At 36.8% G+C, this 26,479-nt stretch overlaps 1 protein-coding gene across 1 annotated transcript in view; it reads right to left on the bottom strand.

Moving 5' to 3' along the window:
* The window catches only part of USP24 (ubiquitin specific peptidase 24), a 98,110-nt gene that overhangs the window by 27,335 nt on the left and 44,296 nt on the right, over positions 1–26,479 (bottom strand). Inside the window, exons 22-40 of the mRNA XM_088154333.1 lie at positions 24,811–24,864; positions 24,378–24,493; positions 22,475–22,541; positions 17,096–17,206; positions 16,776–16,874; positions 16,538–16,699; positions 15,503–15,588; positions 15,268–15,361; positions 13,337–13,492; positions 12,240–12,337; positions 11,087–11,182; positions 10,751–10,979; positions 10,428–10,587; positions 10,100–10,255; positions 9,694–9,764; positions 8,721–8,881; positions 3,625–3,686; positions 2,677–2,868; positions 697–814 (exon numbers count right to left, since the gene is read on the bottom strand). Of these exons, the coding sequence (XP_088010459.1) occupies positions 697–814; positions 2,677–2,868; positions 3,625–3,686; positions 8,721–8,881; positions 9,694–9,764; positions 10,100–10,255; positions 10,428–10,587; positions 10,751–10,979; positions 11,087–11,182; positions 12,240–12,337; positions 13,337–13,492; positions 15,268–15,361; positions 15,503–15,588; positions 16,538–16,699; positions 16,776–16,874; positions 17,096–17,206; positions 22,475–22,541; positions 24,378–24,493; positions 24,811–24,864 (2,288 nt within the window). The remainder of the gene's footprint in view (positions 1–696; positions 815–2,676; positions 2,869–3,624; positions 3,687–8,720; positions 8,882–9,693; positions 9,765–10,099; positions 10,256–10,427; positions 10,588–10,750; positions 10,980–11,086; positions 11,183–12,239; positions 12,338–13,336; positions 13,493–15,267; positions 15,362–15,502; positions 15,589–16,537; positions 16,700–16,775; positions 16,875–17,095; positions 17,207–22,474; positions 22,542–24,377; positions 24,494–24,810; positions 24,865–26,479) is intronic.

Below are 26,479 nucleotides of genomic sequence, written 5' to 3'. Positions count from 1 at the left end.
ATCTAGAAGTATTCCTCAAATTATCAAATCAAAGTAAAATGCATTGCTATTAGAAACAGCAATAGATCTGGATAGATGAAGTGACTTAAAATTGAGAATGTGGAATAAAACAAATCCTCTAAAGGTTATTTCTCTACATATCAAGAAAACACTATTTATGTAGCATATTTTTAATTTATTCAATCCTAAATATTCTTTAGGTGGGTTACATTAAAAGAACAAGAGACAATTAAAAAAGTAAAAGCCCAATGAAATCTAACATCAATTTACATAGGTACTAGGTATGAAATGCATTACAACAGTCATTCCACATTCTCTCTACATAAAATTTGGAATATTTTTGCTTGGTTCCAAAAGAATAGCATAAGCAAAGCTCTCTCTTGTGACAATCAGCTTAATTTCATTCAGCAGAGGTACTTATAGATATTAATAAAGGACCTATGACTGCTTTATGGATGATTTATAATGAAATGATACCATGAAGTTCTTCAGTAGCCTTCTTGTGGACATTTCTTTTAGTTACTTAATTTCAGAACGAGGATAACTGAGTGTATCATAGGAAATGCATATATCTAAAAATGATGACGTCCCATTTTGCCTTATATATGGACAAAGATGACTGAGCAAGTAACGTAATATACCCCATTCTCTCTACACTATTGTTTACTACCACCAACGTAATAACATATTCTTTACTTTGGGTGAAAATCTTGCTGAGCAACAGCAACACTACCAACTGGAGAATGACTGTTCAGGATAATCCTAGATGCCCGGAAGAGGAAGTCATCTAATAATGGTTTGATCAAAGACGAACCTATGTAAAAAGCAAAACAATTATTACAGTTAAGCGTTAATGTGTTTGCAGAAAGCTGATACAGAATAGAAAGGTATATGGCTGGATTCATAGGTGGTCACAAAACATGTATTTTTCACATATAAGTTCACAGGCTCAAATTCCCAGCATCTACAGAAAAATGTAAAGGCAGCAAAGCAAAAAAAGTTGCCTCAGAAAATTAGCCTAGCATAACAGAAAATCTAATTTGGATTGACATGATTTAAATTGCTGAGTTTCTCCTCTCATTGAGAAGTGAAAGTAACCAATGAACATTCTAATGGCCCAATGAAAGGACATCACATAGTGTTCGTTTTATTGCAAATTACCCAACAACTATAATCTCATAGAAAATTATTAAGTTGTTCCAAATTCTCCCTCCTATGACTGAATCACTTAGAATCAAACTTGAAATGAATACTGAAAAATCTCAAAATAATTCTGAGTTAAGATCACATTTATTAATATTTTTCCCAATATAATACCTGATCCACAAATACTTATTTTATGATGTTTTAACATTATTTATTAATAAATAATTAAGAAAATAGTTTGCCAGTGTTCATCCAAATGCCCATTCCCAAACAATATAAGTTAATGCATTAGTGGCAACCTTGGTTTACAACTTTATAGATTACGAGAACTGCATAAAAATAGGTAAGTTTGCTAAAAGACTGTATGTGATGAAATGCTCACAGATAATGTAAGGTAAAGTTGCAATGACTTATATACTCAATTGTGTATATGTTATATCATATTAAAATATGCTTAAGTTCTATTATTACTAAGATGAAAAACTGTTGAGTATTGGCTATGTTTGAATTTCAATTTGATAATACCCCATATGATCCTATTTTCTGAATTAATGCCTCATTAACATGCTATAACCTTTTATTTTATGTCCAGTATGAAAACTAGGTGATGACAAGCAATTCAAATGGGGCTGGGAAGTTGTAGAAAGGATGCTGTATGCATTTTATGCTGACTGACAGAGCAATCCCATATTCTCTTCAATGTCCTCCAATGATTCCACAGGTATCTAGCAACAGGCTAGCAGAAATAGAAAAGTGAAGCACTTGCTGATCCTTATCCATCCTTCCATCCTTCCTTCCATTCATCCATCCAAACAGGCACAATAGGAGAGAATATAAATTTATATTAGCTCTTGACCAAATGTAAAACTTTTATCAGCATTTAAGTATGGCAAAGGAATGCTCAGAATCCACATCTACTTTGAGGGGCCTCTTCAAATCTTTGAAGGCAGGGAGGAAGTATGCAGGGGAAACCCACGTCAGAAATCTTCCTCTGACTTTGAAGGAGGAATTCTGATTTTTCCAGTGGGACTTGGAATGCTATTCTAAAGACCACACCATTTTTCCCTAGGTCTATTAAAGCTCTAAATAATTGAAATAACTGAATAGAAATAAACTTCTTGTTTATCTTTAATTTAGAGCACTGTATTGATCATATTTTCTTACACACCATGCTGAAAAAGTAAAACTCCCACAGAGCACCACTCCCTGGTGTTGCTAAACAGTTTTAGTTTTACCTGCAAGCTTCACATAAAAAAGAGTATTTTCCAAAAGATAAAGATGATAGTGATAGTGGCAGAACACCATCATTTTTAACAGAAAGTTATATTTACATTCAACTTTACTTGGCAACAGAAACGTATACTTTTAATTTTTTAAATGCACGTATCATTATAATATAAAAGTAAAGATAAACCAAATTTACATATTAGGAAAAGTCCTGATTTGAAGTATAGCATTCCCAGTAGAGAAAAGTAAATAATTGTGAATCACAATATAATTAAAACATGAATTGTGGAAAGTAACAGTTACCTAGCATTTCCTTTTCCGTCCCACAAAGTGAGAGAAGAGTCTTAATAAGTCTTAAATGTCCTGCCAATAACACATTGTCAGCTTCACTGGTTTCACACTCAGCTGCACGAGTAGGTTCAAAATTATCCAACCAAGTGATCTCATCCTCTAACATGGCAGCTGGGCTAATCTTTAGTTGTTCCATTTCTGAAGCTATGTGACCAAAACAAACAGGGGTTGGAGGGGAAGGAAAATATTAAGCCTACAACTATATTCAAATAATACTAGGAGAAACATAATTTAAATCAACATTAATGCCAACTTAAGACACATGACATCGAGCAAGAATTTAGTTTAGAAATTAACCTAGCACCACTCAAAAATTATATGCCCCAACTGAGATCTTTTGGATAGAATGACCTGCAAATGCATATGTAACTTCAAGTGTGGTTCTCTTACTAAAACCACCAGTATCAAACATGGCAATTTACATTAGAGTTCGTAATTTATTGCACATTTTAAAAAACATTTTAGAAATAGTTATTGAAAAGGTACAATCTTTCCATTTGCTCATGATATTATATGTATTTAGTTTAAAAGGATCTCAAATTTATTCTGCCTGCTTATCCAAACTCTATAAAGATGTTATTTCTATCAACAAGATTGAACAGTGTAGTTTCTTTTGACCTTAAAATGTGGGATAAGCAGATACTGCTACTCTTCTGCTTGTTCAGGATAAATGTAAATTGTGGATTCTGAACTAAATGAGAGTGAGTTTCGGACAAAGTTCACAAAGAAAAACTGTATGAGAATAAAACAATTTCAGTTGGCTTTGCAGAAGAGTAAATGTTTTTCTAGAAATATTTTTGACTTTAAAACAGGGTTGTGATTTACCTAGAATTCTATTTTTTTGGATAAAGAACATTTTCTTTTGTTATTTAAAACTGTTTTGGTTTCTACTATACTTACATGTAAGATCGTCCAGTAATTGGCATCTAAGATCAAAGTACTCTGTACATTGGGACAAGTGTCTAAAAACAAATTCAAGCAATTAGTATTAAGATTCTCATACGCATTTGAAATAATTTGCAGAAATCTTCACTTTTACATATACCGTCTTCTCATAAAACTTTTTACTTTTATTCAGCCAATGGATCCACACATGCACACTTTATATTAAAAGCAAAAGTTGTATTTTTCTTGTGATTTCTTGTAATTGGGAACTCAAAATTGACCTAGATCACGTTGAGTACAAAAATATAACAGCTTAAAATCCTCATGTAAAAACAAATCTAGAATTTCCCACTTGTTTTATTGTTTTTTTTAAATACTCCTGCATGTTCAACAGAATGAAACTTTTAAACTGAAAATGTAACCATAATTTTAAAAAGCCTGAAATGTAGAGACTGGCATACTAAGCAATCTTTCAATTTAGGACAACAGGAGTTGCTGCTGGTGTGTCACCTATTCTACTACAACTTCAGCCCCTGCCTGAAGTAATTAAGTGATCACAGACTTGGCACTGAAGACTCCCAAGAGGAATGTCTTGGGAAAAAAATTGTCCTGAGGTTTTCATTACACTCATTCATTACACTGTGACCATAATGATAAATACTGAATTATTCAACATATCAGTGGTTCCACACATGAATCAGGAAATTCTAAATCTGCTTAACAGTACAAGAGGATACTGAATAGTCAAAGGATTGAAATCCACCCATCGACCATCCAATCCCAATTTTTCTCCACAACCTCCGGGTGGGGGGGCATAATAGCACTCCCATGTTTCATTTCTCCCATATTAAACCGTGGATAAGTTGGGCTGAGATATAATTATCTTAAAGTTACCTAGTGAGTTTTTATAGGTGAAGGTAGACCTGAAGCTAGGTCTCCCTGTTCTTAGTCCAACATCTTAACTTATACAGGTAGTCCTCGCTTAACAACCACTCGTTCAGGGACTGTTCAAAGTTACAATGGTGCTGAACAAGGAGACCTATGACGGACCTCCTAGTTGTAGCTGTCACAGCGTCCCCACAGTCATGTGATTGCGATTCGAACGCTAGGCAACTGGCTCGCAATTACAATGGCTGCAGCGTCCCGAGGTCATTGATTGCCATTTGTGACCTTCTCTGCTGGTTTCCAATAAGCAAAGTTAATCGGGAGGCTGGCAAGAGGTCGCAAATGTGATCACATGATGTTGTGCTTAACAACTGCATGGGATTCATTTAATGATGGCAACTGGAATTACCACAACTGCTGTTGTGAGCCACCGTGGCAACATGACATTGTACTTTATGGTTGCATCACTTAATGACAGAATTGCTGGTCCCAATTACCACTGTTAAGTGAGAACTACCTGTACATACTGGCTATCTACCATCTAGTTATAGTGTAATCATTTAAAGTTAGGCTATCAATGAGTTTACTTTTTATGATCTCTCTGCCTCAATAGAAAATTAATGGATTTGCTTGGACTACTGAGGATTTTGTGAATGACATTTATTTACTTAATTATGGGATTTATAGGTGATGAACAAAAGAAATAAAAAACAGAAATAACATCTAATAATAATAGGACTAACACAAGTCAGAACCAACACCATTTCTAGTATGAGTGATTCTACAGAAAATCAATCTCAAAAGACTTTTCTTTAACAAACAGTAAAGTGGAAACTTGAGAGCAACTTCCAAGAGATGCATTCCATAGTTTGGGAGCAACACAGAAGAAAACCCTGTCCAGTATGTCTAAATGCAGACCATGGAAAGTGAGGATACTCTTAACAGGGCCTTTCCTGCTGACCTTAGTATCAGGAGAGGATCATACTGAGACAGCTGCTCCCTTAGGAAGTCAGGCCCTAAGCCATTTAGTGCTTGAAACATAAAGATTAACATCTTAAGTTGTGCGGAGGAAGCAGCTAACAACTGCTGCTGTTCTTTCAACATGCACAACTTACTTGTGTATTTTACCAGGACTGCAATGTGCCTATGTGGTCCTGGTAACATGCACAAGTAAGCAGACCTGACTGCTGCATTTTGCACCAATTAAGTCAGGCAAATTTCAAAGAATCAACATCATACAGAATTCACTGCAGTAATCAAATCAAGATTCAACCAAGGCATGAGTAACTGTTGCCAGGATGAACCAGTTTAGGAAGTTGCAACTGGTGCATTACCCATGATTCTGTAGACATGTTGCTTGCTATAACTTCCACCTGCACATCCAGAAACATGAGGAGTCAATGAGGATACAGAGACTGTAGACCTACTCCTTCAGAGAGGTGTGCAACCCCAACCAGAACCAGCTGAATTTCAATCCCAGAGGCTGGTTTTTTACCAAACAGTACCTCAGACTTAGCTTTAATTTAAGCTTGCTCACTCTCATTCAGTTCATTACTGTCTCCTTGGAATGAGATGGCAAGTAGCTGCAGAATGCCTCCAACTGGTGGGGAGCAGCCAGCCGAAAAAAAGGAAGGTGCTATCAGCAGATTGATGGCATCTCACTTTAAAGCTCTGAATGATTTCTCCCAGCAGGTTCATACAGATACTAAACAGCATGGGGGACAAGACGGAACCTTGCAAGATACCAAGGAATGATGGTCTAGCTGTTCAACAATCATTCCACAGCACCCCCTTCTGGACAGAGCCTGACAAGAACACAATAACCATGGTAAAACAATAGCCCTAATGCATAGCTCTACCAACCTTGTAGGGCATTGTGCATGATAGTACTGAAAGTCATTAATGGCTGCAGCATAAGTTATTCATCAAAGCTAAAGCTACTATGTAATCTTGGTCCCGCATCTCTGTCTCCCTGTCTGAAATGGGTCCAGATAATATCTCCCAATTGTTTGATAGTTGTGAAACCACCACTTTCTAGATTACTATAGTCAGAGATGCTACATTTGAAATTTGGTGATAATTTAACTGAAAATGTCTTTAATGATTTTTTCACTCCACCCATGAGGTAAGGAGGAAGCATAAATTGCCTCCCTTAACCACTTAGCTAGTCTTGAGTGGCAAGGGCTAAACACACAAATTGTAAATTTCACCTTTCCAATCACCTTATTTGCATCCTCAAGATTCACAAGGTAAAACAAAATGAAAATAACAGCATATACATTATGGAGAAGGAATGGAAGCATATTCTATGCAAATATACTAGGATCAGAGAACCGAATGTTCTTCTGTACTCAGTGCCACAGAATAGTGCTCTAAATAAGCTTTAGTTCATGCTTTAATTTGTTTCATCCTGTGATTTCCTCCATTTGTGCTCAAAATCATCATCCCTTCCAAATTTTTTGTCTTCAGGTCTCTATTAAATCAGGGGGATAAACTGCTTCTGACAAAGGGGAATATATTGGCTCTGACAATAGTATTTTCTGCTCAGGCATTATTCCAGAAGTTAACCAGAGCTTCAATAGGGTCACCAACAGAAGAGGCAGGAAAATCCACTAGTCTTTCAGGATTGATTTGAATCTCTCTGATATATTGGACAGACCATTTAAACCTGTATACTAGCCTTGCAGATATTCATACTAGAAATCAGCCTAAAGCAAATCAGAGTTTTATCATGACAAGATAAATTATGATAAATTATGACAACGGTATTGCACTGAGTTTGATAAATTTTTAAAAGGTAAAGCAGCTACATCATTAAAATAGTATCTTACTTATAAAGATAGCTACACATTACAATAGTTAATAATGTAATAAATATGATACTACATTATTATCTATTGTCCCATGAACTTACAGTCTTAAAAAAATCCTCCCTCTCCAAAAGGCTTAAATAATTATCAAGCTGAATAAATGTAATTCTGTCTCATGATGAAAGTGAAATCTCCATCATGACCAACTCATGTCCTTGAAGTTTTGTTTGCAAAGGGACAAAAGTAGTTTACTATTTCTTCTTCCAATATGCTTTTTGACTTTCCACTTCCAGCCTACAGCTGGTATTCCTTGTAATTTACAACCCAAGTGCTAATCTAACCCAACCCTATTTAGTTTTTGAGCTCTGACATAATTAGTCAGGTGCTGCTACCTATAAAGCTTCATATATATTTTATGCCATATTTATTTATCATTAATTAATCAGTAAAACCATTCTTAAACACTTGACCTACAATTCTTCAGTCTTCTTATAACCTTTATTTTCCTTGACAATCAGCAAAGCTTTTCCCGGTGGTATAGGACTTTTTGAAATCTGACATGGGGAAGGGCTACAATATAACCCTCATTTCCATGATGTAACATATTTGCAAAGTATCATGAAAATTTAGTTTCCTGCAAGAAGAGATCATCTAGAGATCTAGTTTAAACTAGCAATAACATCCACATAACATCCAGCTTTCTTTCTTCTTCATCAGATGTACAGTGAGGCTGTGGCTGTCTTCAACTGCCTCTTTGTTGCATTTTATCCAGTTAATTATTACACCAAACCCAAGGCAAAGATACTATTGGTTGATTGGTTGATTCATATGGGGTGGTGGGTGGGGTTGGGCATTGTGAAATTCAGTTTGTATGGAGCTGCTCTTTCTCTAAAGAATTAGATTTATGATTTAGTTATGCTTCTTGATACAACACTATCCTTAGAGGTTCAAAAGACCTTTGTGCCTTGATGCACCATAATTAGCTTTAGTAGATAAAACTAGCAATGATCCTATCTAAAAGGAGCAACAGTTACGGCACATCATAACAGTGAATAAAGTGAAGTGAAGTGAAGTAATCCAAACCAGAATTACTAGCGTGGCCTATTCTGTGTATGTTATATAGCCACAAAGTTAAGAATACATTAATTCAGCAAAGGGGCTATCATACACTGCTTTCTTCAACTGTCCATTTAAGATCTTACATGAAGAAATGGGTATATTAGGGCCCAACAATTTTTATATGGCATCATCAGAGGGGAGCATTGACACTTTCCCCAGGGAACACATTCAGTTTGCTTCTAGCACAGAGTTTTTTTGCTTCACTGGCTAAGTTATTTTCGTTTAAGTATGCATTTAAGACAAGTGCTTATGTTTAATTCTTACATACTCTATAGAACAAGCATCTCTCCAGCTTACCTCTGGTTGACTCCTCTCATGATGCTGGTAGGTGACCAAAGGGGCAACTGGGCTGTAAGAATGACACTCAAGAGAAACTGGTTGGGTTTCTGAACATCAGGATTAGCCAATGTATCTGTCTGACTAAGGGTATATAATTGATCACAGGCAACACGGCGAATCTGGAGAAAAAGGAAAAGCAAGTACCAGGTCACAAACCTTTTGAAAGAGAACTGCTTTGGGAATTTGGAAAACCAGCTTCGCATGTTGCTCAGCTTAAGCTAATCTTTTAGCATGGATTTGTCTGAAATACCTGCCACAAAATCTTTTGAGGTTCTTTTCTTTTATTATCTCTTCTAAGCCCCTTTTCTGGTTTGGAAATTCTTTAAGTCTGTATATTCCTATCCTCTTCCCCAAACAGTGAGATATTCCCAGGCTTACACTCTGTCCTTCCACCTTTAACCTCCCAAATCACTTTCCCCAGTTCCCTTCCCCTGCTGGAATTGAACTTTGGAGGATGTGCCACTGTTGCCATATTTTGATTGGTAGTGCTACTACCCAATCATCACCCTTGCTAATACTCTGCAAACCAGCAATCAATAGATATCTTTAAAAAACTGCTATGTTACAGTAAAATTAAATAGAACTAAGGTTAATACATTTTTAACTGGATAATTCTCCCTATACAAGAAATGATAAGAAGTTACATTCTGCATGAAACAAACATAATTTTGATTTAAAATTTGTATACATGTATCAAGAGTTATTAATAACCTTTAGATAATATGATTAACAAGCTGTGTTCCCCCCTAAAGTGTGGCTCTTTTATTCCAGGAGTTATATGCATGATGTATCAACAGTATAAAATATAGCCTATGTCAGTAGCAAATATTTATCAGTTGTCCCTTGTATAGGTATCTATCCATGTAAAGGATTTTTATGTTGCAAATGTCTTGCAAAAAAATTCTTCAAAACAGAAAGGCAAACCACTCACCTCAGCACTTGGTGAGCCAAGCAATATGTCTATGATAAAGTCAGCAACACAAGGGAGATTGTAGAAAGATCCTAAGATAAAAACATCCTATGTTTTCAAGGTGTTTCATCAGAATATATTGTATAATTTTATACTATTGGCATTAACATGTCACTTCAAAAAATATATAATGCTGTAGCCTTTATTTATGTCATATAGTTATATGCTGCCCAGCTCCCAAGACACTGAGCAGCTACATGGTCTTATAGCAAAATGCAGGTATTAATAGAAATAAGGAAAGGGCGAAAGCAAAATTTGGGAAGGTTGGACTGAGTCTTCACAATGTAATAGGACCTACTTTATGTAGCACAACTGTTAATGGAAGTGATATTAAATAGCAAAATGTAATAGGTTTCCAAAAGCCTACCTAGTTGTTGGCTACGAAGCTGCAGACATGTAACTAAGAGAGACAAAGCCTCTCCAGCAATGAGTGCATCTTTGGTGGATACAGAATGCTGCCTCACACAGATTCCAGCATGTAGAGTGGTTGGTTCTCCTTCACTTCCTGAACTGCAATTGCTTCCTGCAATAGATTAAAAAGAGAGATCAGATAAAAGCATCTTCTTTTCCATTCTTACAATTTAGTTCTCTCAGGTTTTGACTGAATTAGCTACTGGTGGAATCAAACATCTCACAGTGCTAGAGCCAGTGAACAAACCCTCTGCTTTTTCAATTTAATTAAGCTAATGCAGTACCTGAGCTGCTAAGCCGATTACGAATCCCAACAGGAAACAATGTGTTACTTTCTTTTATTGGCTGGCTGCTCCCCACCAGATCAAGGCGTCCTGCAGCAGCAGCCCATGAGAGTCGCATGAAACAAGCAACTGTAGATGTGAAGTCATTTGCATCCATGGTCTAAAAAGAAAAAGAAATTTATTTCTTGCTAATAACTAAGCAAAAGCAAAGTGACACTTCAGATGACCACAAATCAGAGGAATGTGGTTGTGATCAGTCTATTAACATCCTACATAAAGAATACATAACCTTTTATTTTAGTAGAGTTGTTACTATTACTTACTTGTATTGCAACCCGTGCAGCAGGAATTATCTCCTCTACTCTAATGGAGGACCTGTCTGAAACAGATAGTTGCCGATATGACGACTTCTCTGGAGTTCCGCAAATTGACATTTGCCTGGTAGTTTGCCGATTCACGTTACGGAATGGGCGTGAAGAAAGTGTTTCCACTCCATATTTAGCCAGATCTTCATCTAATAAATTTGGCATTGTTTGCCCAACAAGCAAAAACCTAAACATAAAAATGTGCCATTTGAACTATGAAGAGTATTGACTGCATTAAGGAAGATCAAACTCTTCAGTGTATTATCTTTATTTCTGAGCAAGTCGAACACCTACCTTGCTAGCTGCAAACAGATAGAGTATACTCCTTGTCTGGTTTCATAGTCCACTTCTGAAGGGATGGAATCTCTCTGCATCACATTCACTACCAAACTAGAAAATAAAATGTTTAGTTTTCTTTAAATAATGAAATTAAACAGGGAGAAAACTAGTGGCAAAATAGATTGTAATCCAATACAAGAAAAGTAGTTATCTAAACTGAACTTTTCTTGTTTAACTGCATGAAAAATTAAGCTAATTCTTACAAGCTGACTGCCAAATCAGAATTCATGTGATTACTATACCACTATGGCAGAGATAACCTTATCTTACTGTCCCAAATGTTCTACTTCCAATGAAAAGTTTAGATTTGTGTATTAATGATACAGTATCATAAATTTGTCATTTCAAGGGCTCAAGTTTAATGATTATCTCCTGGTATACACAAAATAATAATTCCTTCCTTCCTTCTCTTTTCCCTGAATAATGGCTGTGATTCACTGGTACTTTTGGTTGCTAAGCTAGGCTATGAGATGCAGCAGTGAACATTTCTGGAACGTCCCTGCCTATTCCTTACAGTCTCACAAGCCAGACCACTAGTGAACTAACCAAATATATGCAAGAATGTGTTCAATCTTAGTATGTTTTTCTTAGTAACCTTGGTACCTGTAATAGCTTCAGATTTCAGCAGTTTTATTGTGCAAAACTATTTTGGAAAACAAGTACCATTCATCACATGTTTCTTTAAATAACAGCTTCATTTTCTTTTTTGGAATGGCACTTGTTTTCTGAAAGCAGCCTCACTACAATTACCAAAAGGATAGGACCAATTATTGAAAGCATCAAGGAAAAGATTGAGAGTCAGTTGCAACTTGCAGCTCTATAGACAACTTAATTATGGAGGACCTGTAAGTGGAAGGAGAAGCCAAACACTTTCAGCAAAATTGACCACCACCATCTAAGATGTCAGCTACTTATAAGATAAGAATTGTACATAAGCAAATTAATTAGTAAGACAAGTCACTTGTTATCATCCTATATTTGGAACAGTTGCTCAAATGCTACCATTAAAGAAAGTAAGTTACAACATTTAATTTCAACTGACTTGTAAATATTTAACAGTCTGACCTTAGAAAACTGTTCAGCTGGCTGAAATATTTAAAAAACCAACCTCAAGCCTCCTGCTCTAAGGAAGTTTTCACAAAAGGATTTGGCACAATTTCTTGCCATTTCATCATCTGCTGTAGGCATTAGCTTGGAACTCAGAACCTAAAAAGATTCAGATTTCAGAAACATGAAGATCTAGTGATGTAATCAGTTAAACCTAAGTCACCCAAGGGTATAGCATGATTTCCTCTTCAGCGATAGGGCAACAATATCTACTGTTCTATACTAGTCAGAATACTATGGAATTTTTTTTAATCATCTGAATTCAGAGGGTCCTTTTGATCCGCTTCCCACCCACTATTAAAACTATTCATCTGACTAGTTATAATGGTAAGTGGGAAGTGAGAAGAAGTAATAAAGTGGCTTCTTGAACATTAACAAAGCTTTTTAATGCATTACCTTTAATCACCCATTTCAAGGAGCAATTAGGAGACATTTTGATACTCATAGTACATAAATATAATGGAAGAACAGAATTACAAAATGATGAGTGATATCCATCATCAAAACAAGGCAAACAATTAAGTAGTATCTCCTTACAGAGTCTCTGAGGAGACTGTAAAAGGATAATCTATGCTGAGAACCAAAAACATGGTGCTAATGTAAAATAGGCAAATTGGTACCCTTCTGAAATGCTGGACTCAAATTCTTATCCATTTTAGTCAGCTGGGCCAGAGATAAGGTATTGTAGGAGGTATAGTTCAAAACACAGGCTAGTTACATTATGTTGTTTACTCCCGGTTAATGAAAAATTTGATCTTAAGATAATTTGATTGACCTATACTCCATTGCAGTAACTTGATTTACCGTTAGTACTATAATTACTATAAATAAAAGGAATAGCTGCAGATCTATCAAATACAGTTATGGTGATCATAGCAAGCATTGAATAAATGTATTTTATGGTATTAAGAAGCCTCTGAGAAAGTAAGCATTGCACCAGTTAACTCAGTACCTTTTCTGTTGACTGATCGTTTCTCATAGTTTTCTTTAAGACAGAAACTTGTTCTAGCCTTACATGAAGATGCTGGGAACTGTACAGTAAATCATGTGCTATACTTCTGAGCTCTGGCCTTTCTCCATCCACAATTTTATTCTTACCTCAAGATTATAAAGCACTCTAAAGGTAGACATTCCTGGAGCAAAAGACCTGAAAAGGCTTTCAAGTATTGAAGCAGCACTAGGCTGATGTTGGTGCTTTGCAGACAGAGATGGAGATTTTGAAGACTGAGAATTTGCTTCAGAGAGCAATGTTTTCTAAGAAAAAAAGAAGCACAGAGAAAATGAGTAGGAGGCTATTCTTACATGGTCTTGTTGTAATCATTATAAATAACCGTCAGAGTTTAAGACAATCTTAAGTACAGGACTTTTATTATATTATAATAAAGTACAGCACTTTTTATTACAGCCCTAACAAACTTTCAAAAACATTCATTACATTTTAAACAAAATATATTGCTTTTTCAGAGCCCCCAGAATATTTATCTATAAATAGAATTATCCTGTAATCTGCCTTTTCTTCCAAAGTAAATTCTGCCGATCAGAATAACTTTCCTATCTCAGATTAAATTCTAATGAAATGTATACGGAATATATTTAGGATTCAGTGCCTGTTGGCTGCTAGCTTAAGAAGGCAGCTCAGCCAGGAGTCTTAAGTTAAATTAAATGAGCCTGTAACTTAAACAGAAATACATTAAAGATAACAAATTCTGCTGCATCTTTAGAGAGGCATGCCAGCTAATGCACAGCTATGCTAACACTGCACTATTTTCCAGTCCCAATGGCAGTAAGTACATTAGCCACACTATATGAAATCTCTAGAAGCAAAGTACTTATTTGAGCAAAGGGAATACTCACTTTACAAAATCAATATTCCATTTTATCAAACTATCAGAGACTATTTTAATACAGGTAGTCTTCAAGTTATGACTGCAATTGGGACTGGGATTGCTGTCACTAAGTGACACAGTCATAAAGTGTGATGTCATGTGACCACATTGCTTAGTGAAGCAATCTAGGCAAGAAACGCAAGTCATTAAGCAGGAAGCAGAGGAAGTCCCAGGTAAGGAGCACAGTGATGCTGCAAGGGAGTAGGGGAGGCCCTGGGAGGCCTGGCGCGAGTTGGGGAAGGCGCTTGGTGCAGTGTGAGCTCAGAAAGGCTGGGGAATGAGGGCGCAGGATGCATGCGATTGCAGGGAAGCTGGGGAAAGAAGGTGTGGGGTGTGTGTGCGAGCACAGGGAGGCCAAGGAAAGAGGGCATGTGTGCAATCGTAGGGAGACCAAGGAAAGAGGGCATGGGGTACGTGCGTATGTGTGATTGCAAGGAGGCCATGGAAAAAGGGCATGGGGTTGCACGTATGTGATCGCAAGGAGGCCGTGGAGAGAGAGTGAAGGGGTGGATGGAAGGGAAGGAATGGAAAGAGGGCACAGGGTAGGTGCGTGCGTGTGTGCGCGTGACTGCAGGCAGACTGTGGAAAGAAGGTGCAGGGTGCATGTGTGCAAGTGCAGGGAGGCCAAGGAAGGAGGGCGCAGAGGGTGTGAGTGAAGAAAGGCAGGGGGGACCTTTACCACAGTGACTTGCAACCTTCCTGGTCAGCTTCCCATTGATTTTGCTTGGGGCCAGCTAGCAGGGAAGGGCACAAATGGTGATTACATGACTGCGAGACGCTGCAACTGGCCGCAAATGTGAGCTGGCCAGGCACCTGAATTTTGTTCACATGACCGTGAGGGCAGTGCAACAGCTGCAACTTCGAAGGCCAGTTGTAAGTCCCTTCATTCAGCACCGCTGGAACTTTGAACAGTCGCTGAACAAATGGTCATAACTTGAGGAGTACTTGTATAGCCAATGACAATTTAAATTTTATCCTATAAGAATTGTGTGCATTGCTTCACCTTATTTCAGCAAAGCTCAAAGCCATCGAAGTCGATTAATATTGTTCTAGTTCTCTTTCCATTAATTTCAGTATCAAGGGTAAGAGGCAAATAAAACTTGACTGTTATTACTTTTGATATTTCTGGTTAGCAATTGGTACCTTTCGTCCAAGTGAATCTAACTGATCAAGAGCTTCCTGAATAGCTGGATCAGTAGGAATCAATAAAAGAAGCCTCCGAACTCTCAAAGTAATCCTGAAGAGTATGAAAAACACACAATGTACTTAGGTTTCTGCTGAAGGATAGTCTATGTGTATTTGTACATGCTTTTAAAACATATGGATCTTTAAATGCTGCAGCCACAGATTTCCACACTACATTAACAATGCTACTTACCTTGGCTCTTCCAGGTTAGCAAGCTGGTAAAGCATATCAAACACATTGTATACAAGAGCCATTACTACTCCAGGGAGAGATTTTTCCTGAGGATTAAAGAATATATTATGAGTTCCACCATCTCTTTTAAACTGTCTTCTTTTTTTAAGCACAGCAGCATAAATTTAAAACCTGGCCTAAAGACATATACTACTTCTTACCATAAGACTTTTTACATCAACTTCCAGGTATCTCCTTAAATCAAACATTTAATATGAATTTTTGCAAAGAAATCAGAGGAACTATCGTTGTGTGTGGTGTGTGTGTGTGTGTGATAGAATTAACAAAACTTTACATTTCAGAACTCTGAATTATCTCACTGAGTTCTGGGATGAAATATTTCTCTTGAACTATTTTAGGGACAGCTTCTGCTTTCCCATTTTCCCCCCTTTTTATTTATAGTTGGAATTATTGCAAACAATTCAGATGCGATCATTTCTGAAATTGTAGCTTAAGACTTTGTTTAAGCAAAGAAAGAAAATAAATAAATAAAATAGTAAGGTGGTAATCTTTTCTGCTAGCTTTGCCAAGTTCTTAATTAAAATGGAAAAAGGGTTTCCATTTTAAGTTTTTTCACTTTCAGAACAGCAGCTCCTCACAACCTTTCTAGATAATTTTTAAGCTTCATGAGCAAGCTTATGATATACCAAGAAACAAATGTCTAATATGTTCAAATGCATGTACTTTTCTATTGAAAGATATGTATTATTTGTTAGAAATAAATTATGCAAAGTATGTAAGTAACCAATTACGGCTTCAATATATTTTGTTACATGGATAAAGAGAACAATATTAGAATATAAATCATGGGTGAGCAGACTCCATTTTAGAAAGCCAATTTAATGAAACTTGAGTATTTGCAAGAGACCAATGCTAGATAAGGAGAAAAAGAAGATCCTGGACAGTATGTCTGAGTGAAAAGAAACTCTGATTGACAGTATTATGACAACTTAATGAAATATGTGAGAATCCACATTTCAGTCTTTTGTGTTTTACCTGTTCCATTGCATATGATGAACTGAAGACATTACTACTGCTACTGGATGAATCGGCAGAACTTGCTGATGGAGTTCCACTTCCCAATGTTTTTACAGTAAGTGTTTGTTCATCAGAGAAGCCTAGCTGATGAAGCAGCTTCTGATCTTTATTTACTGTTAACTGAAATATTAAAAAAAAAAACCCTTAGATTTAGCAGACTATACAACTTGAAATACACTCAAAGTAATTAACATACCAAACTATCATTTGCAAATATCTGAATATTGTCCACAGAGGCGTTCAACAATTTTGCTATTTTCCACCTGACACTTCCAATGGTTTCATTGCTATGAGCCTGTAAAAATAAAGATAATTTTGTTAATTGTCATTCATGCTCTCAGTTGACAACCATATGTCAACAACCATATAAAAAGAGTAAGTGCATATTAATACGTTCCATGTTGTCTCTCAAGTTCTGTTTTTTCAGCATATTATATATTATGCTTCATATCAATCTTTTTTTAACTAGGAAATTCTGCAATCCTAGAAGTATTATCACACTATAAAATTACATACCTCTACTGTAAATGTATCTTTGGTAGACTCATATGTAACATTGAGAGTTAAAAGATGTCCATGAAAGGAGGCACCATGAGGTAGAATAGTACGAGGAACAGAGTAAAGGTCCTATAGACGGAAGGAAAGAAAAAATAATAATAAAAAGTGGTCCCTGAAATATTTAACGTGTTAATAGCATATGTTAATAATTTAAATTCAAACTAGTCTGTAGTAATTTAACAAACATTCGTGTTTTAGCTATTACCAGAAATTATTCTGAATATAATACCACTGCTTTGCATTCATTTTGAGATACACAGTTTGGACCAAGTAAGGCACATAGTGAAGTCCTGATCACACTAGAAGGACAGGATGTTAGAAAAATAAGAACTACATTCCCTGCTAGATTAAAGATTGCCTTTGGTGTAGTGGGTTAAGACAGTGGGCTAGAAACCGGGAGACTGTGAGTTCTAGTTCCACCTTAGGCACAGAGCCAGCTGGGTGATGTTGGGCCAGGCAGCTCTAGGAAGCAGCTCTCAGCTCTAGGAAGCAGACAATGGCAAACTACTTCCAAAATCTGGCCAAGAGAATTGCAGGACTAGTCCAGGCATTTGCCGGGAGTCAACAATGACTTGGAGCCACACATACACAAATAAATAAATAAAAAAACCCATAGACCTTCCTATTTCTGAGGGAGGAAAAAATATTTAACAGCAATAATAATAATTTATTGTATGCCACTCCTAAATTCAATAATAAGAATGCAAGAAGTGCCATGCTGGATCAAATTAGATTCTCATCTAGCTCAGTGTTTTGCTAACACAGTGGTCAAACAGTCATAAACTGAAAAGATCATAATAAGAACAGGCGGTACAATGGCATTTTCACATTTATATCTCCTAGCAGCTGGTATTCAAAGGAAGAACATGTCTGATATTAAAGAATGTATTGCCGTGAAGACAATTGTTAGCCTTATTCTTTTATGAATATCCTTGTAAAACTATGCAAAATGGTGGCCATCATCATAATTTGTGGTAGGAATTCCAGAGTTTGATAAAATAGTACGGTACTTTTTTCTGTCTATTCTAAATCTTCCACCTTCAGCTTTATTGGATACCAGACTCTAGTATAATGACACATACAATAATATTATGCACACTATTGTGTGGAGTCCTTGGGGTTCTCTGAGCTTGGTTGTTTTCTTGCAAACATTTCATTACCCACCTAGGTAACCTCTTCAGTGCTCACTGAAGTGTACTGAAGATGTTACTTAGCTAGGTAACAAAACGTTTGTGAGAAAAAACCAAGCTCAGAGAACCCCAAGGACTCCACAATTCAACCCTGAGCTACACATATTCGCTTCTATCAACACTATCATGTCTCCTAATCATTTACTAAATCACAAAGTCTCAAATATTTTTCTCACAAGGGTGATAATTTGGCCCACTGATAATTTTCTTGACTTTTACCAGCTCTGCAAGATTATTTTTGGAGGTATAATTATCAAATTTATACTTAAAATTTTAAGTATGTGACTTTTTCTCATCAGTTATACAATGGGTCAAAATTTTCATTGAGCTGTTTACCACAATCTCAAAAACCTTTACTAGTCAATCACTGGCAGCTTAGAACTTACTAGCATATGTATAGTTAAGATTCTTTAGCCCCAACATTTAAATACCTCATTGGCTGAACTGCAATTGCTCTTTTAATACTCATTTTCCATGTTTGGACTAAAACTTTTAAAGGTTTTCACTATTTCTCAGAATCATCAGCTATTCATCCATTTTGCTACTCATCCTTAATTTGAGGTATTTTAGGTACACATTAAAATGCATCAGTCCCCAATCAGATCCTTGATTATCATAAATATCTGTATTCTTTTACTATAAAAAATGAACAAGTATTTATTTTTAAATTTATTTTTAAATTTTATTTATTTTTAAGCATTTATTTATTATTTTTATTTTTATTTATTAATTATTAATTTTATTGATTTATTTAAGCATTTATTTTAAAAATAAATAATATTTGAATAAATAATTTATATTATAATATAATTTTAATAATAAATAAATATTTATTAAAATTATTATAATATAAATGTGTACCATTATCACACTATAAAATTACATACCTCTACTGCATTTATTTTAAGTATTTTTAACTCAGTTGTTTAACTGGGTTCTCTTTATCTAGTTGTATGACTTGTGTGGAGAACAGATCATGTTTTAGATCATATTTATGAAGAAATATTGAAAATTCAAAAGGGCTCACAAACTTTTAAGCACCACTGTATATGTACGCATTCATATCACCTCAGTAGCATGCAGGGTCAACAATCAACTGGCATCATTTATGACAATATGCAGTTACAGAGGAAACATCCTGCTTCTATCCAGAACATACCAACAAATCAACTCTCTATAGCCAGGCTTTCCATTATAATCACATTTGTTCTGACACTATAGACAGAGATAATCAACTGAAAGAAATAAACCAGGCTGAACTACCCATACAGTGAGATCAGTACACAGATCAACACAGACCAATTCCCAGGGAGGTCCTATTAAAGGACAAGCTACAAAGACAGAACAGCAGAACACCCCTGGTTGTTGTTCAAAGCTCAACCACTCAAACACATCAGTAATAAGCTGCAGCCCATACTGGACAATGACGTTGCACTTTCATAGGCTTTGGTGGCAGGCCCATACTTGCATACAGATAAGTAACCCAACCTGAAACAGATTCTCAGAAGGACCAGGACAATACCAGCATGGGAACAATACCCTGCAACAAGCCCAGATGTCTATTTTGCCCCCACATCTACACTAATGTGTATCATTACAGGCCCCAACAAATTTACACACAAAGTTAGAAGTGCTTTCGCATGCTCTTATACTAATGTGATATATGCCATCATCTGCCAGCAATGCCCTCTGGATTCTACATAGGATAAGCAGGCCAGACTTTGTGCAAAAGAATTAATGGACCCTAGTTTGTCATTAAGACTCAAACAGGATCAAAATAACAACAGTATTTTACTCTTCCAAGACATTCCATCACAGATCTCAAAGTAGAGTTTGGAACAAAGAAACTTTTCTATAACAACTGAGTGGGAGACAGATGAAGTACATCATCAAGAAGTTTCAAGCTGTCTTAGAAGGACTTAACAAACACAATGGGTTAATACATTCCCACTGTTAATTGATAGGTGCTTGTGATCTGCTTCCCTAGGAACTCCATCTGCATAACCATCCTGTCTCTCCCTCCCCTCCCCTCCCCTCCTCACATCATCCCAATAATTAAATACATCAGTCAAATCATTCCATGTATCTGATGAAGTCAGCTTCAACTCATGAAAATTTATGCCTTAAATAAAACAGTCTACCAGTGACCAACATGACACTCCTCCTACAATTACCATAATGGATAACTAGAAGCTATCACTGATACTTCCTGCAGTCAGTTGCTTAATTTTCTTGGCAGGCATTTTAAAATTTTCTTCACCAAAAAACTGGCTTAAGTATAGAATCTGCAGCTAATAAAACTGGTCTGTTAAAATCACTTCTAATAACTCTTACCCTTGTTTTCCCCACTCCCTGCTCCTAGCACATTCTCACTGTAAGATTTCTTTATAAATGTGGACTAAGGAATACTTATTTGTCTTAAGGTACAGTGGGGCAAAAAGGTATTTAGTCAGCCACCAATTGTGCAAGTTCTCCCACTTAAAAAGATGAGAAAGGCCTGTAATTTTCATCATAGGTATACCTCAACTATGAGAGACAAAATGAGAAAAAAAAATCCAGAAAATCACATTGTCTGATTTTTAAAGAATTTATTTGCAAATCATGGTGGAAAATAAGTATTTGGTCACCTACAAACAAGCAAGATGTCTGGCTCTCACAGACCTGTAACTACTTCTTGAAGAGGCTCCTCTGTCCTCCACTCATTACCTGTAGTAATGGCACCTGTTTGACCTTGTTATCAGTATAAAAGACACCTGTCCACAACCTCAAACAGTCACACTCCAAACTCCACTATGGCCAAGACCAAAGAGCTGTCGAAGGACACCAGAAACAAAATTGTAGACCTGCACCAGGCTGGGAAGACTGAATCTGCAATAGGCAAGCAGCTTGGTGTGAAGAAATCAACTGTGGGAGCAATAATTAGAAAATGGAAGACATACAAGACCACTGATAATCTCCCTCGATCTGGGGCTCCATGCAAGATCTCACCCTGTGGGGTCAAAATGATCACAAGAACGGTGAGCAAAAATCCCAGAACCACACGGGGGGACCTAGTGAATGACCTGCAGAGAGCTGGGACCAAAGTAACAAAGGCTACCATCAGTAACACACTACGCCGCCAGGGACTCAAATCCTGCAGTGCCAGATGTGCCCCCCTGCTTAAGCCAGTACATGTCCGGGCCCGTCTGAAGTTTGCTAGATAGCATTTGGATGATCCGGAAGAGGATTGGGAGAATGTCATATGGTCAGATGAAACCAAATAGAACGTTTTGGTCTAAACTCAACTCGTTGTGTTTGGAGGAGAGAGAATGCTGAGTTGCATCCAAAGAACACCATACCTACTGTGAAGCATGGGGGTGGAAACATCATGCTTTGGGGCTGTTTTTCTGCAAAGGGACCAGGACGACTGATCCGTGTAAAGGAAAGAATGAATGGGGCCATGTATCGTGAGATTTTGAGTGAACACCTCCTTCCATCAGCAAGGGCATTGAAGATGAAACATGGCTGGGTCTTTCAGCATGACAATGATCCCAAACACACCGCCCAGGCAATGAAGGAGTGGCTTGGTATGAAGCATTTCAAGGTCCTGGAGTGGCCTAGCCAATCTCCAGATCTCAACCCCATGGAAAACCTTTGGAGGGAGTTGAAAGTTCGTGTTGCCCAGCGATAGCCCCAAAACATCACTGCTCTAGAGGAGATCTGCATGGAGGAATGGGCCAAAATACCAGCAACAGTGTGTGAAAACCTTGTGAAGACTTACAGAAAACGTTTGACCTCTGTCATTGCCAACAAAGGATATATAACAAAGTATTGAGATGAACTTTTGATATTGACCAAATACTTATTTTCCACCATGATTTGCAAATAAATTCTTTAAAAATCAGACAATGTGATTTTCTGGATTTTTTTCCCCATTTTGTCTCTCATAGTTGAGGTATACCTATGATGAAAATTACAGGCCTCTCTCATCTTTTTAAGTGGGAGAACTTGCACAATTGGTGGCTGACTAAATACTTTTTTGCCCCACTGTACAAATGAATCCAATTATAGAAACAGAAATTAAATAATGGATTCCTAACACAAACTAAGTATTCAATAGATCAAAATACAGAATTTAAGTACAAAAATGACAGTATTTTTCTTTTACCTCTATAGTGATGACATAGCGTTCTGCCAGAAGTAGCAGTCTCTCAATTATTACAAGTTTTGTTGACCTAGAGTAGCAGAGATTTAAAGTAGCAGAGATTTGAATGAGTTTCAAACAGTATTTGAATTTATTTTGAACTGGACAGATGTATCAATAAAAACATATTTGGATGATATTTGAATAAATAGCAGATTTGAATGAGTTTCTGAAGAACATCTTCATAGGAGTGGCATCATCTCTTATCTTGGGGTTGTTTTCTGGTACATGATATAAGCATATTTCTTACCATATATCTATGAAAAGGGGGCTGGCATTGAATAGAAGTGCCCAATGTCTTCCCATCTCAAGTGAAATACAGTGAGAAGAAATCATGCATGAAGCAATATTTTTATATACTGAACTATTTTAATCAATGAAATGTATACACATGAAGATTCAATCACAATATTTATCTCTTCCTTTATGTATAGTCTCACTCCAACTGTGCACAGCAAAAGAAGAAATAGAAAAGAGTACCAGCTTTTTCAGTATTTTTGGCATCGGGGATGAGTTTTATTCCAGAATAATATTGGTAACAATTACATTAGTAAGTTAGAAAAATGAAGTACAACATCCATATTAATAGCACAAAAATATGTACAAAGGAGGAATATGTTCCTAAATATAAGCCTGAGAACAATAACACTGCAGATGACAAATAATTAAATATAACATGCTTGCCCATTTCAACAAAACTAATGGGATAGTCCATTAAGAAAAACCCTGAATTTAGCTGTGTGCCCACTAACTATTTTTAAAATCCACATAGCAAACAATGGAAGCAACTATTAAGGACTCTTTTGTGGCCTGTCTGCAAAACCTGCCACAGAACAGAACACAGCAATGAAGAACCATCTAAAAGATTCACTTCATTTTATTCGGTGAATGAAACAACATTAACAATAGCAAAAATACACTTTTATGGCTTTTGGCTTGAACCTCTTCCTAATGCTCAAACGTACAGACTGCCTGCAAATAGTAATAATTTAAACAGATTTTTGAGTTGATGTGATGTGAACATTTAATACTATTAGTAACAGTTGTGCACACATATAGTTATCATTTTTGCATTTCACTTGCTGTCTGCAAAAGCACACAGAACAGAAAGGGATAACATTACATTAGAACCCAGTAACTGTTACATTTCCATAACAAAGAATTTAAAAACAGCAGTAAGTCCATTTTCTCTGCCCCACAATGTTCTTAAACTTTGATCATGTATATAACTGTCCCCTCCATGAGCACCTCTCCCCTCAACTAGTTCTGGAATCATGACTGGAACTTATGCCTTCTATTGGATCTCCAAGTCTCTACTGCCTGGAATTCTTTAAAAAAACAAAACTACAACTCACGATAGGATGAGCAAACGTTAAAAATAGCACAGATCATAACAGCTCTGGTTTGTCCCAAGTATAGGAAAAAGTTAGAGTACAGGTAGTCCCTAGTTTAAGAATGAGTTCTATTCCCAAGGTTTGTCCTTAAGTTGAATTTGTATGTAAGCCGGAACAATATTATTGTATAATACTGTATAAGTAATATTGTGTAATGAACTTGAACCCTTGTGCATTTAACTCGAATCACTGTGTATTTAACTTGAATTTTGCTACAATAGGCCCCGTTCTTAACTATGGGTTGTCTGTAACCCGGGCGTTTTTAACCAGAGGACTCCCTGTATTTTGTCCCAAGGTTGGCGCAGAACTCCAAAATATACTTTGTTTTGTTGATTGGGAAACATGAAATTGCCATTTTGAGCTTCAAGCACATTTTGCACATTCATGAGACATTTCTAAGCCTCTTGTGTACAGTCCTGAGAATTGACAAGGCAACATGAATAAAATGTACATATTGTCAAACATAAACTTACCTGTATGGGGATTGTACTGATGTTGCCACAGTGGGCATTGCAGTTGCTGTTAGCATTTTGGTAGCTCTGGTAACAGCGTGTGTCAGTGTTGGACCACCAAGAGCTGAACTGGCTGCCTACAATGAAAAACACTATTGCTGAACTAAAGTGAAGGCTATTAAGATGATAGCAGCCACTGAGGCCACCATGGGAAAATAAAAATGAGATATAAGCCTGCACTTAAACTTTGATGCTAATGAAGTAAATACTTCATTAATACTGCAATTAACAGAAATAACAGTTTTGTTCTGAATTCACTTTTACAAGTCTTCAATTTATTGATATTCAAGAAAGTAACTTTTTGGAGCATTTGAGTATGACTTTAGAATTATGTAAGAACAAAATAAAACAAGAAATAGAGAAGAAATATTTATTTTAGAAAGTGAACTCTTACTTCTAATCTTGAATAACAATCAGCAATGAATTTCTTATGGAGTGACACAGAATCCTGAAAATAATAAAAAACAATCAGTTAAACATATACAAAAGCCAGCACTGTTTAAAACATAAGATTGCTAAATTTAAACATGAGTTAAGACTGAGAAAAAGCAGAGATAAAATAATTGCTCAATAAACTTGCCTTTTTAATTGTGTTATGTACAGTGGGGCAAAAAAGTATTTAGTCAGCCACGAATTGTGCAAGTTCTCCCACTTAAAAAGATGAGAGAGGCCTGTAATTTTCATCATAGGTATACCTCAACTATGAGAGACAAAATGGGGGAAAAAATCCAGAAAATCACATTGTCTGATTTTTAAAGAATTTATTTGCAAATCATGGTGGAAAATAAGTATTTGGTCACCTACAAACAAGCAAGATGTCTGGCTCTCACAGACCTGTAACTACTTCTTGAAGAGGCTCCTCTGTCCTCCACTCGTTACCTGTAGTAATGGCACCTGTTTGACCTTGTTATCAGTATAAAAGACACCTGTCCACAACCTCAAACAGTCACACTCCAAACTCCACTATGGCCAAGACCAAAGAGCTGTCGAAGGACACCAGAAACAAAATTGTAGACCTGCACCAGGCTGGGAAGACTGAATCTGCAATAGGCAAGCAGCTTGGTGTGAAGAAATCAACTGTGGGAGCAATAATTAGAAAATGGAAGACATACAAGACCACTGATAATCTCCCTCGATCTGGGGCTCCATGCAAGATCTCACCCTGTGGGGTCAAAATGATCACAAGAACGGTGAGCAAAAATCCCAGAACCACACGGGGGGACCTAGTGAATGGCCTGCAGAGAGCTGGGACCAAAGTAACAAAGGCCTCCATCAGTAACACACTACGCCGCCAGGGACTCAAATCCTGCAGTGCCAGACATGTCCCCCTGCTTAAGCCAGTACATGTCTGGGCCCGTCTGAAGTTTGCTAGAGAGCATTTGGATGATCCAGAAGAGGATTGGGAGAATGTCATATGGTCAGATGAAACCAAAGTAGAATGTTTTGGTCTAAACTCAACTCGTCGTGTTTGGAGGAGAGGGAATGCTGAGTTGCATCCAAAGAACACCATACCTACTGTGAAGCATGGGGGTGGAAACATCATGCTTTGGGGCTGTTTTTCTGCAAAGGGACCAGGACGACTGATCCGTGTAAAGGAAAGAATGAATGGGGCCATGTATCGTGAGATTTTGAGTGAAAACCTCCTTCCATCAGCAAGGGCATTGAAGATGAAACATGGCTGGGTCTTTCAGCATGACAATGATCCCAAACACACCGCCCGGACAATGAAGGAGTGGCTTCGTAAGAAGCATTTCAAGGTCCTGGAGTGGCCTAGTCAGTCTTCAGATCTCAACCCCATGGAAAACCTTTGGAGGGAGTTGAAAGTTCGTGTTGCCCAGCGACAGCCCCAAAACATCACTGCTCTAGAGGAGATCTGCATGGAGGAATGGGCCAAAATACCAGCAACAGTGTGTGAAAACCTTGTGAAGACTTACAGAAAACGTTTGACCTCTGTCATTGCCAACAAAGGATATATAACAAAGAATTGAGATGAACTTCTGATATTGACCAAATACTTATTTTCCACCATGATTTGCAAATAAATTCTTTAAAAATCAGACAAT

Source organism: Python bivittatus, unplaced genomic scaffold, assembly GCF_059951505.1.
Source record: "Python bivittatus isolate LINGU-HERP-01145 unplaced genomic scaffold, Pbiv_v1 ctg000700_np1212, whole genome shotgun sequence".
NCBI classification, from domain to species: domain Eukaryota; kingdom Metazoa; phylum Chordata; class Lepidosauria; order Squamata; family Pythonidae; genus Python; species Python bivittatus.
Note: the sequence above shows the minus strand (reverse complement) of the source record. Positions and strands in the feature narration are given on the sequence as shown.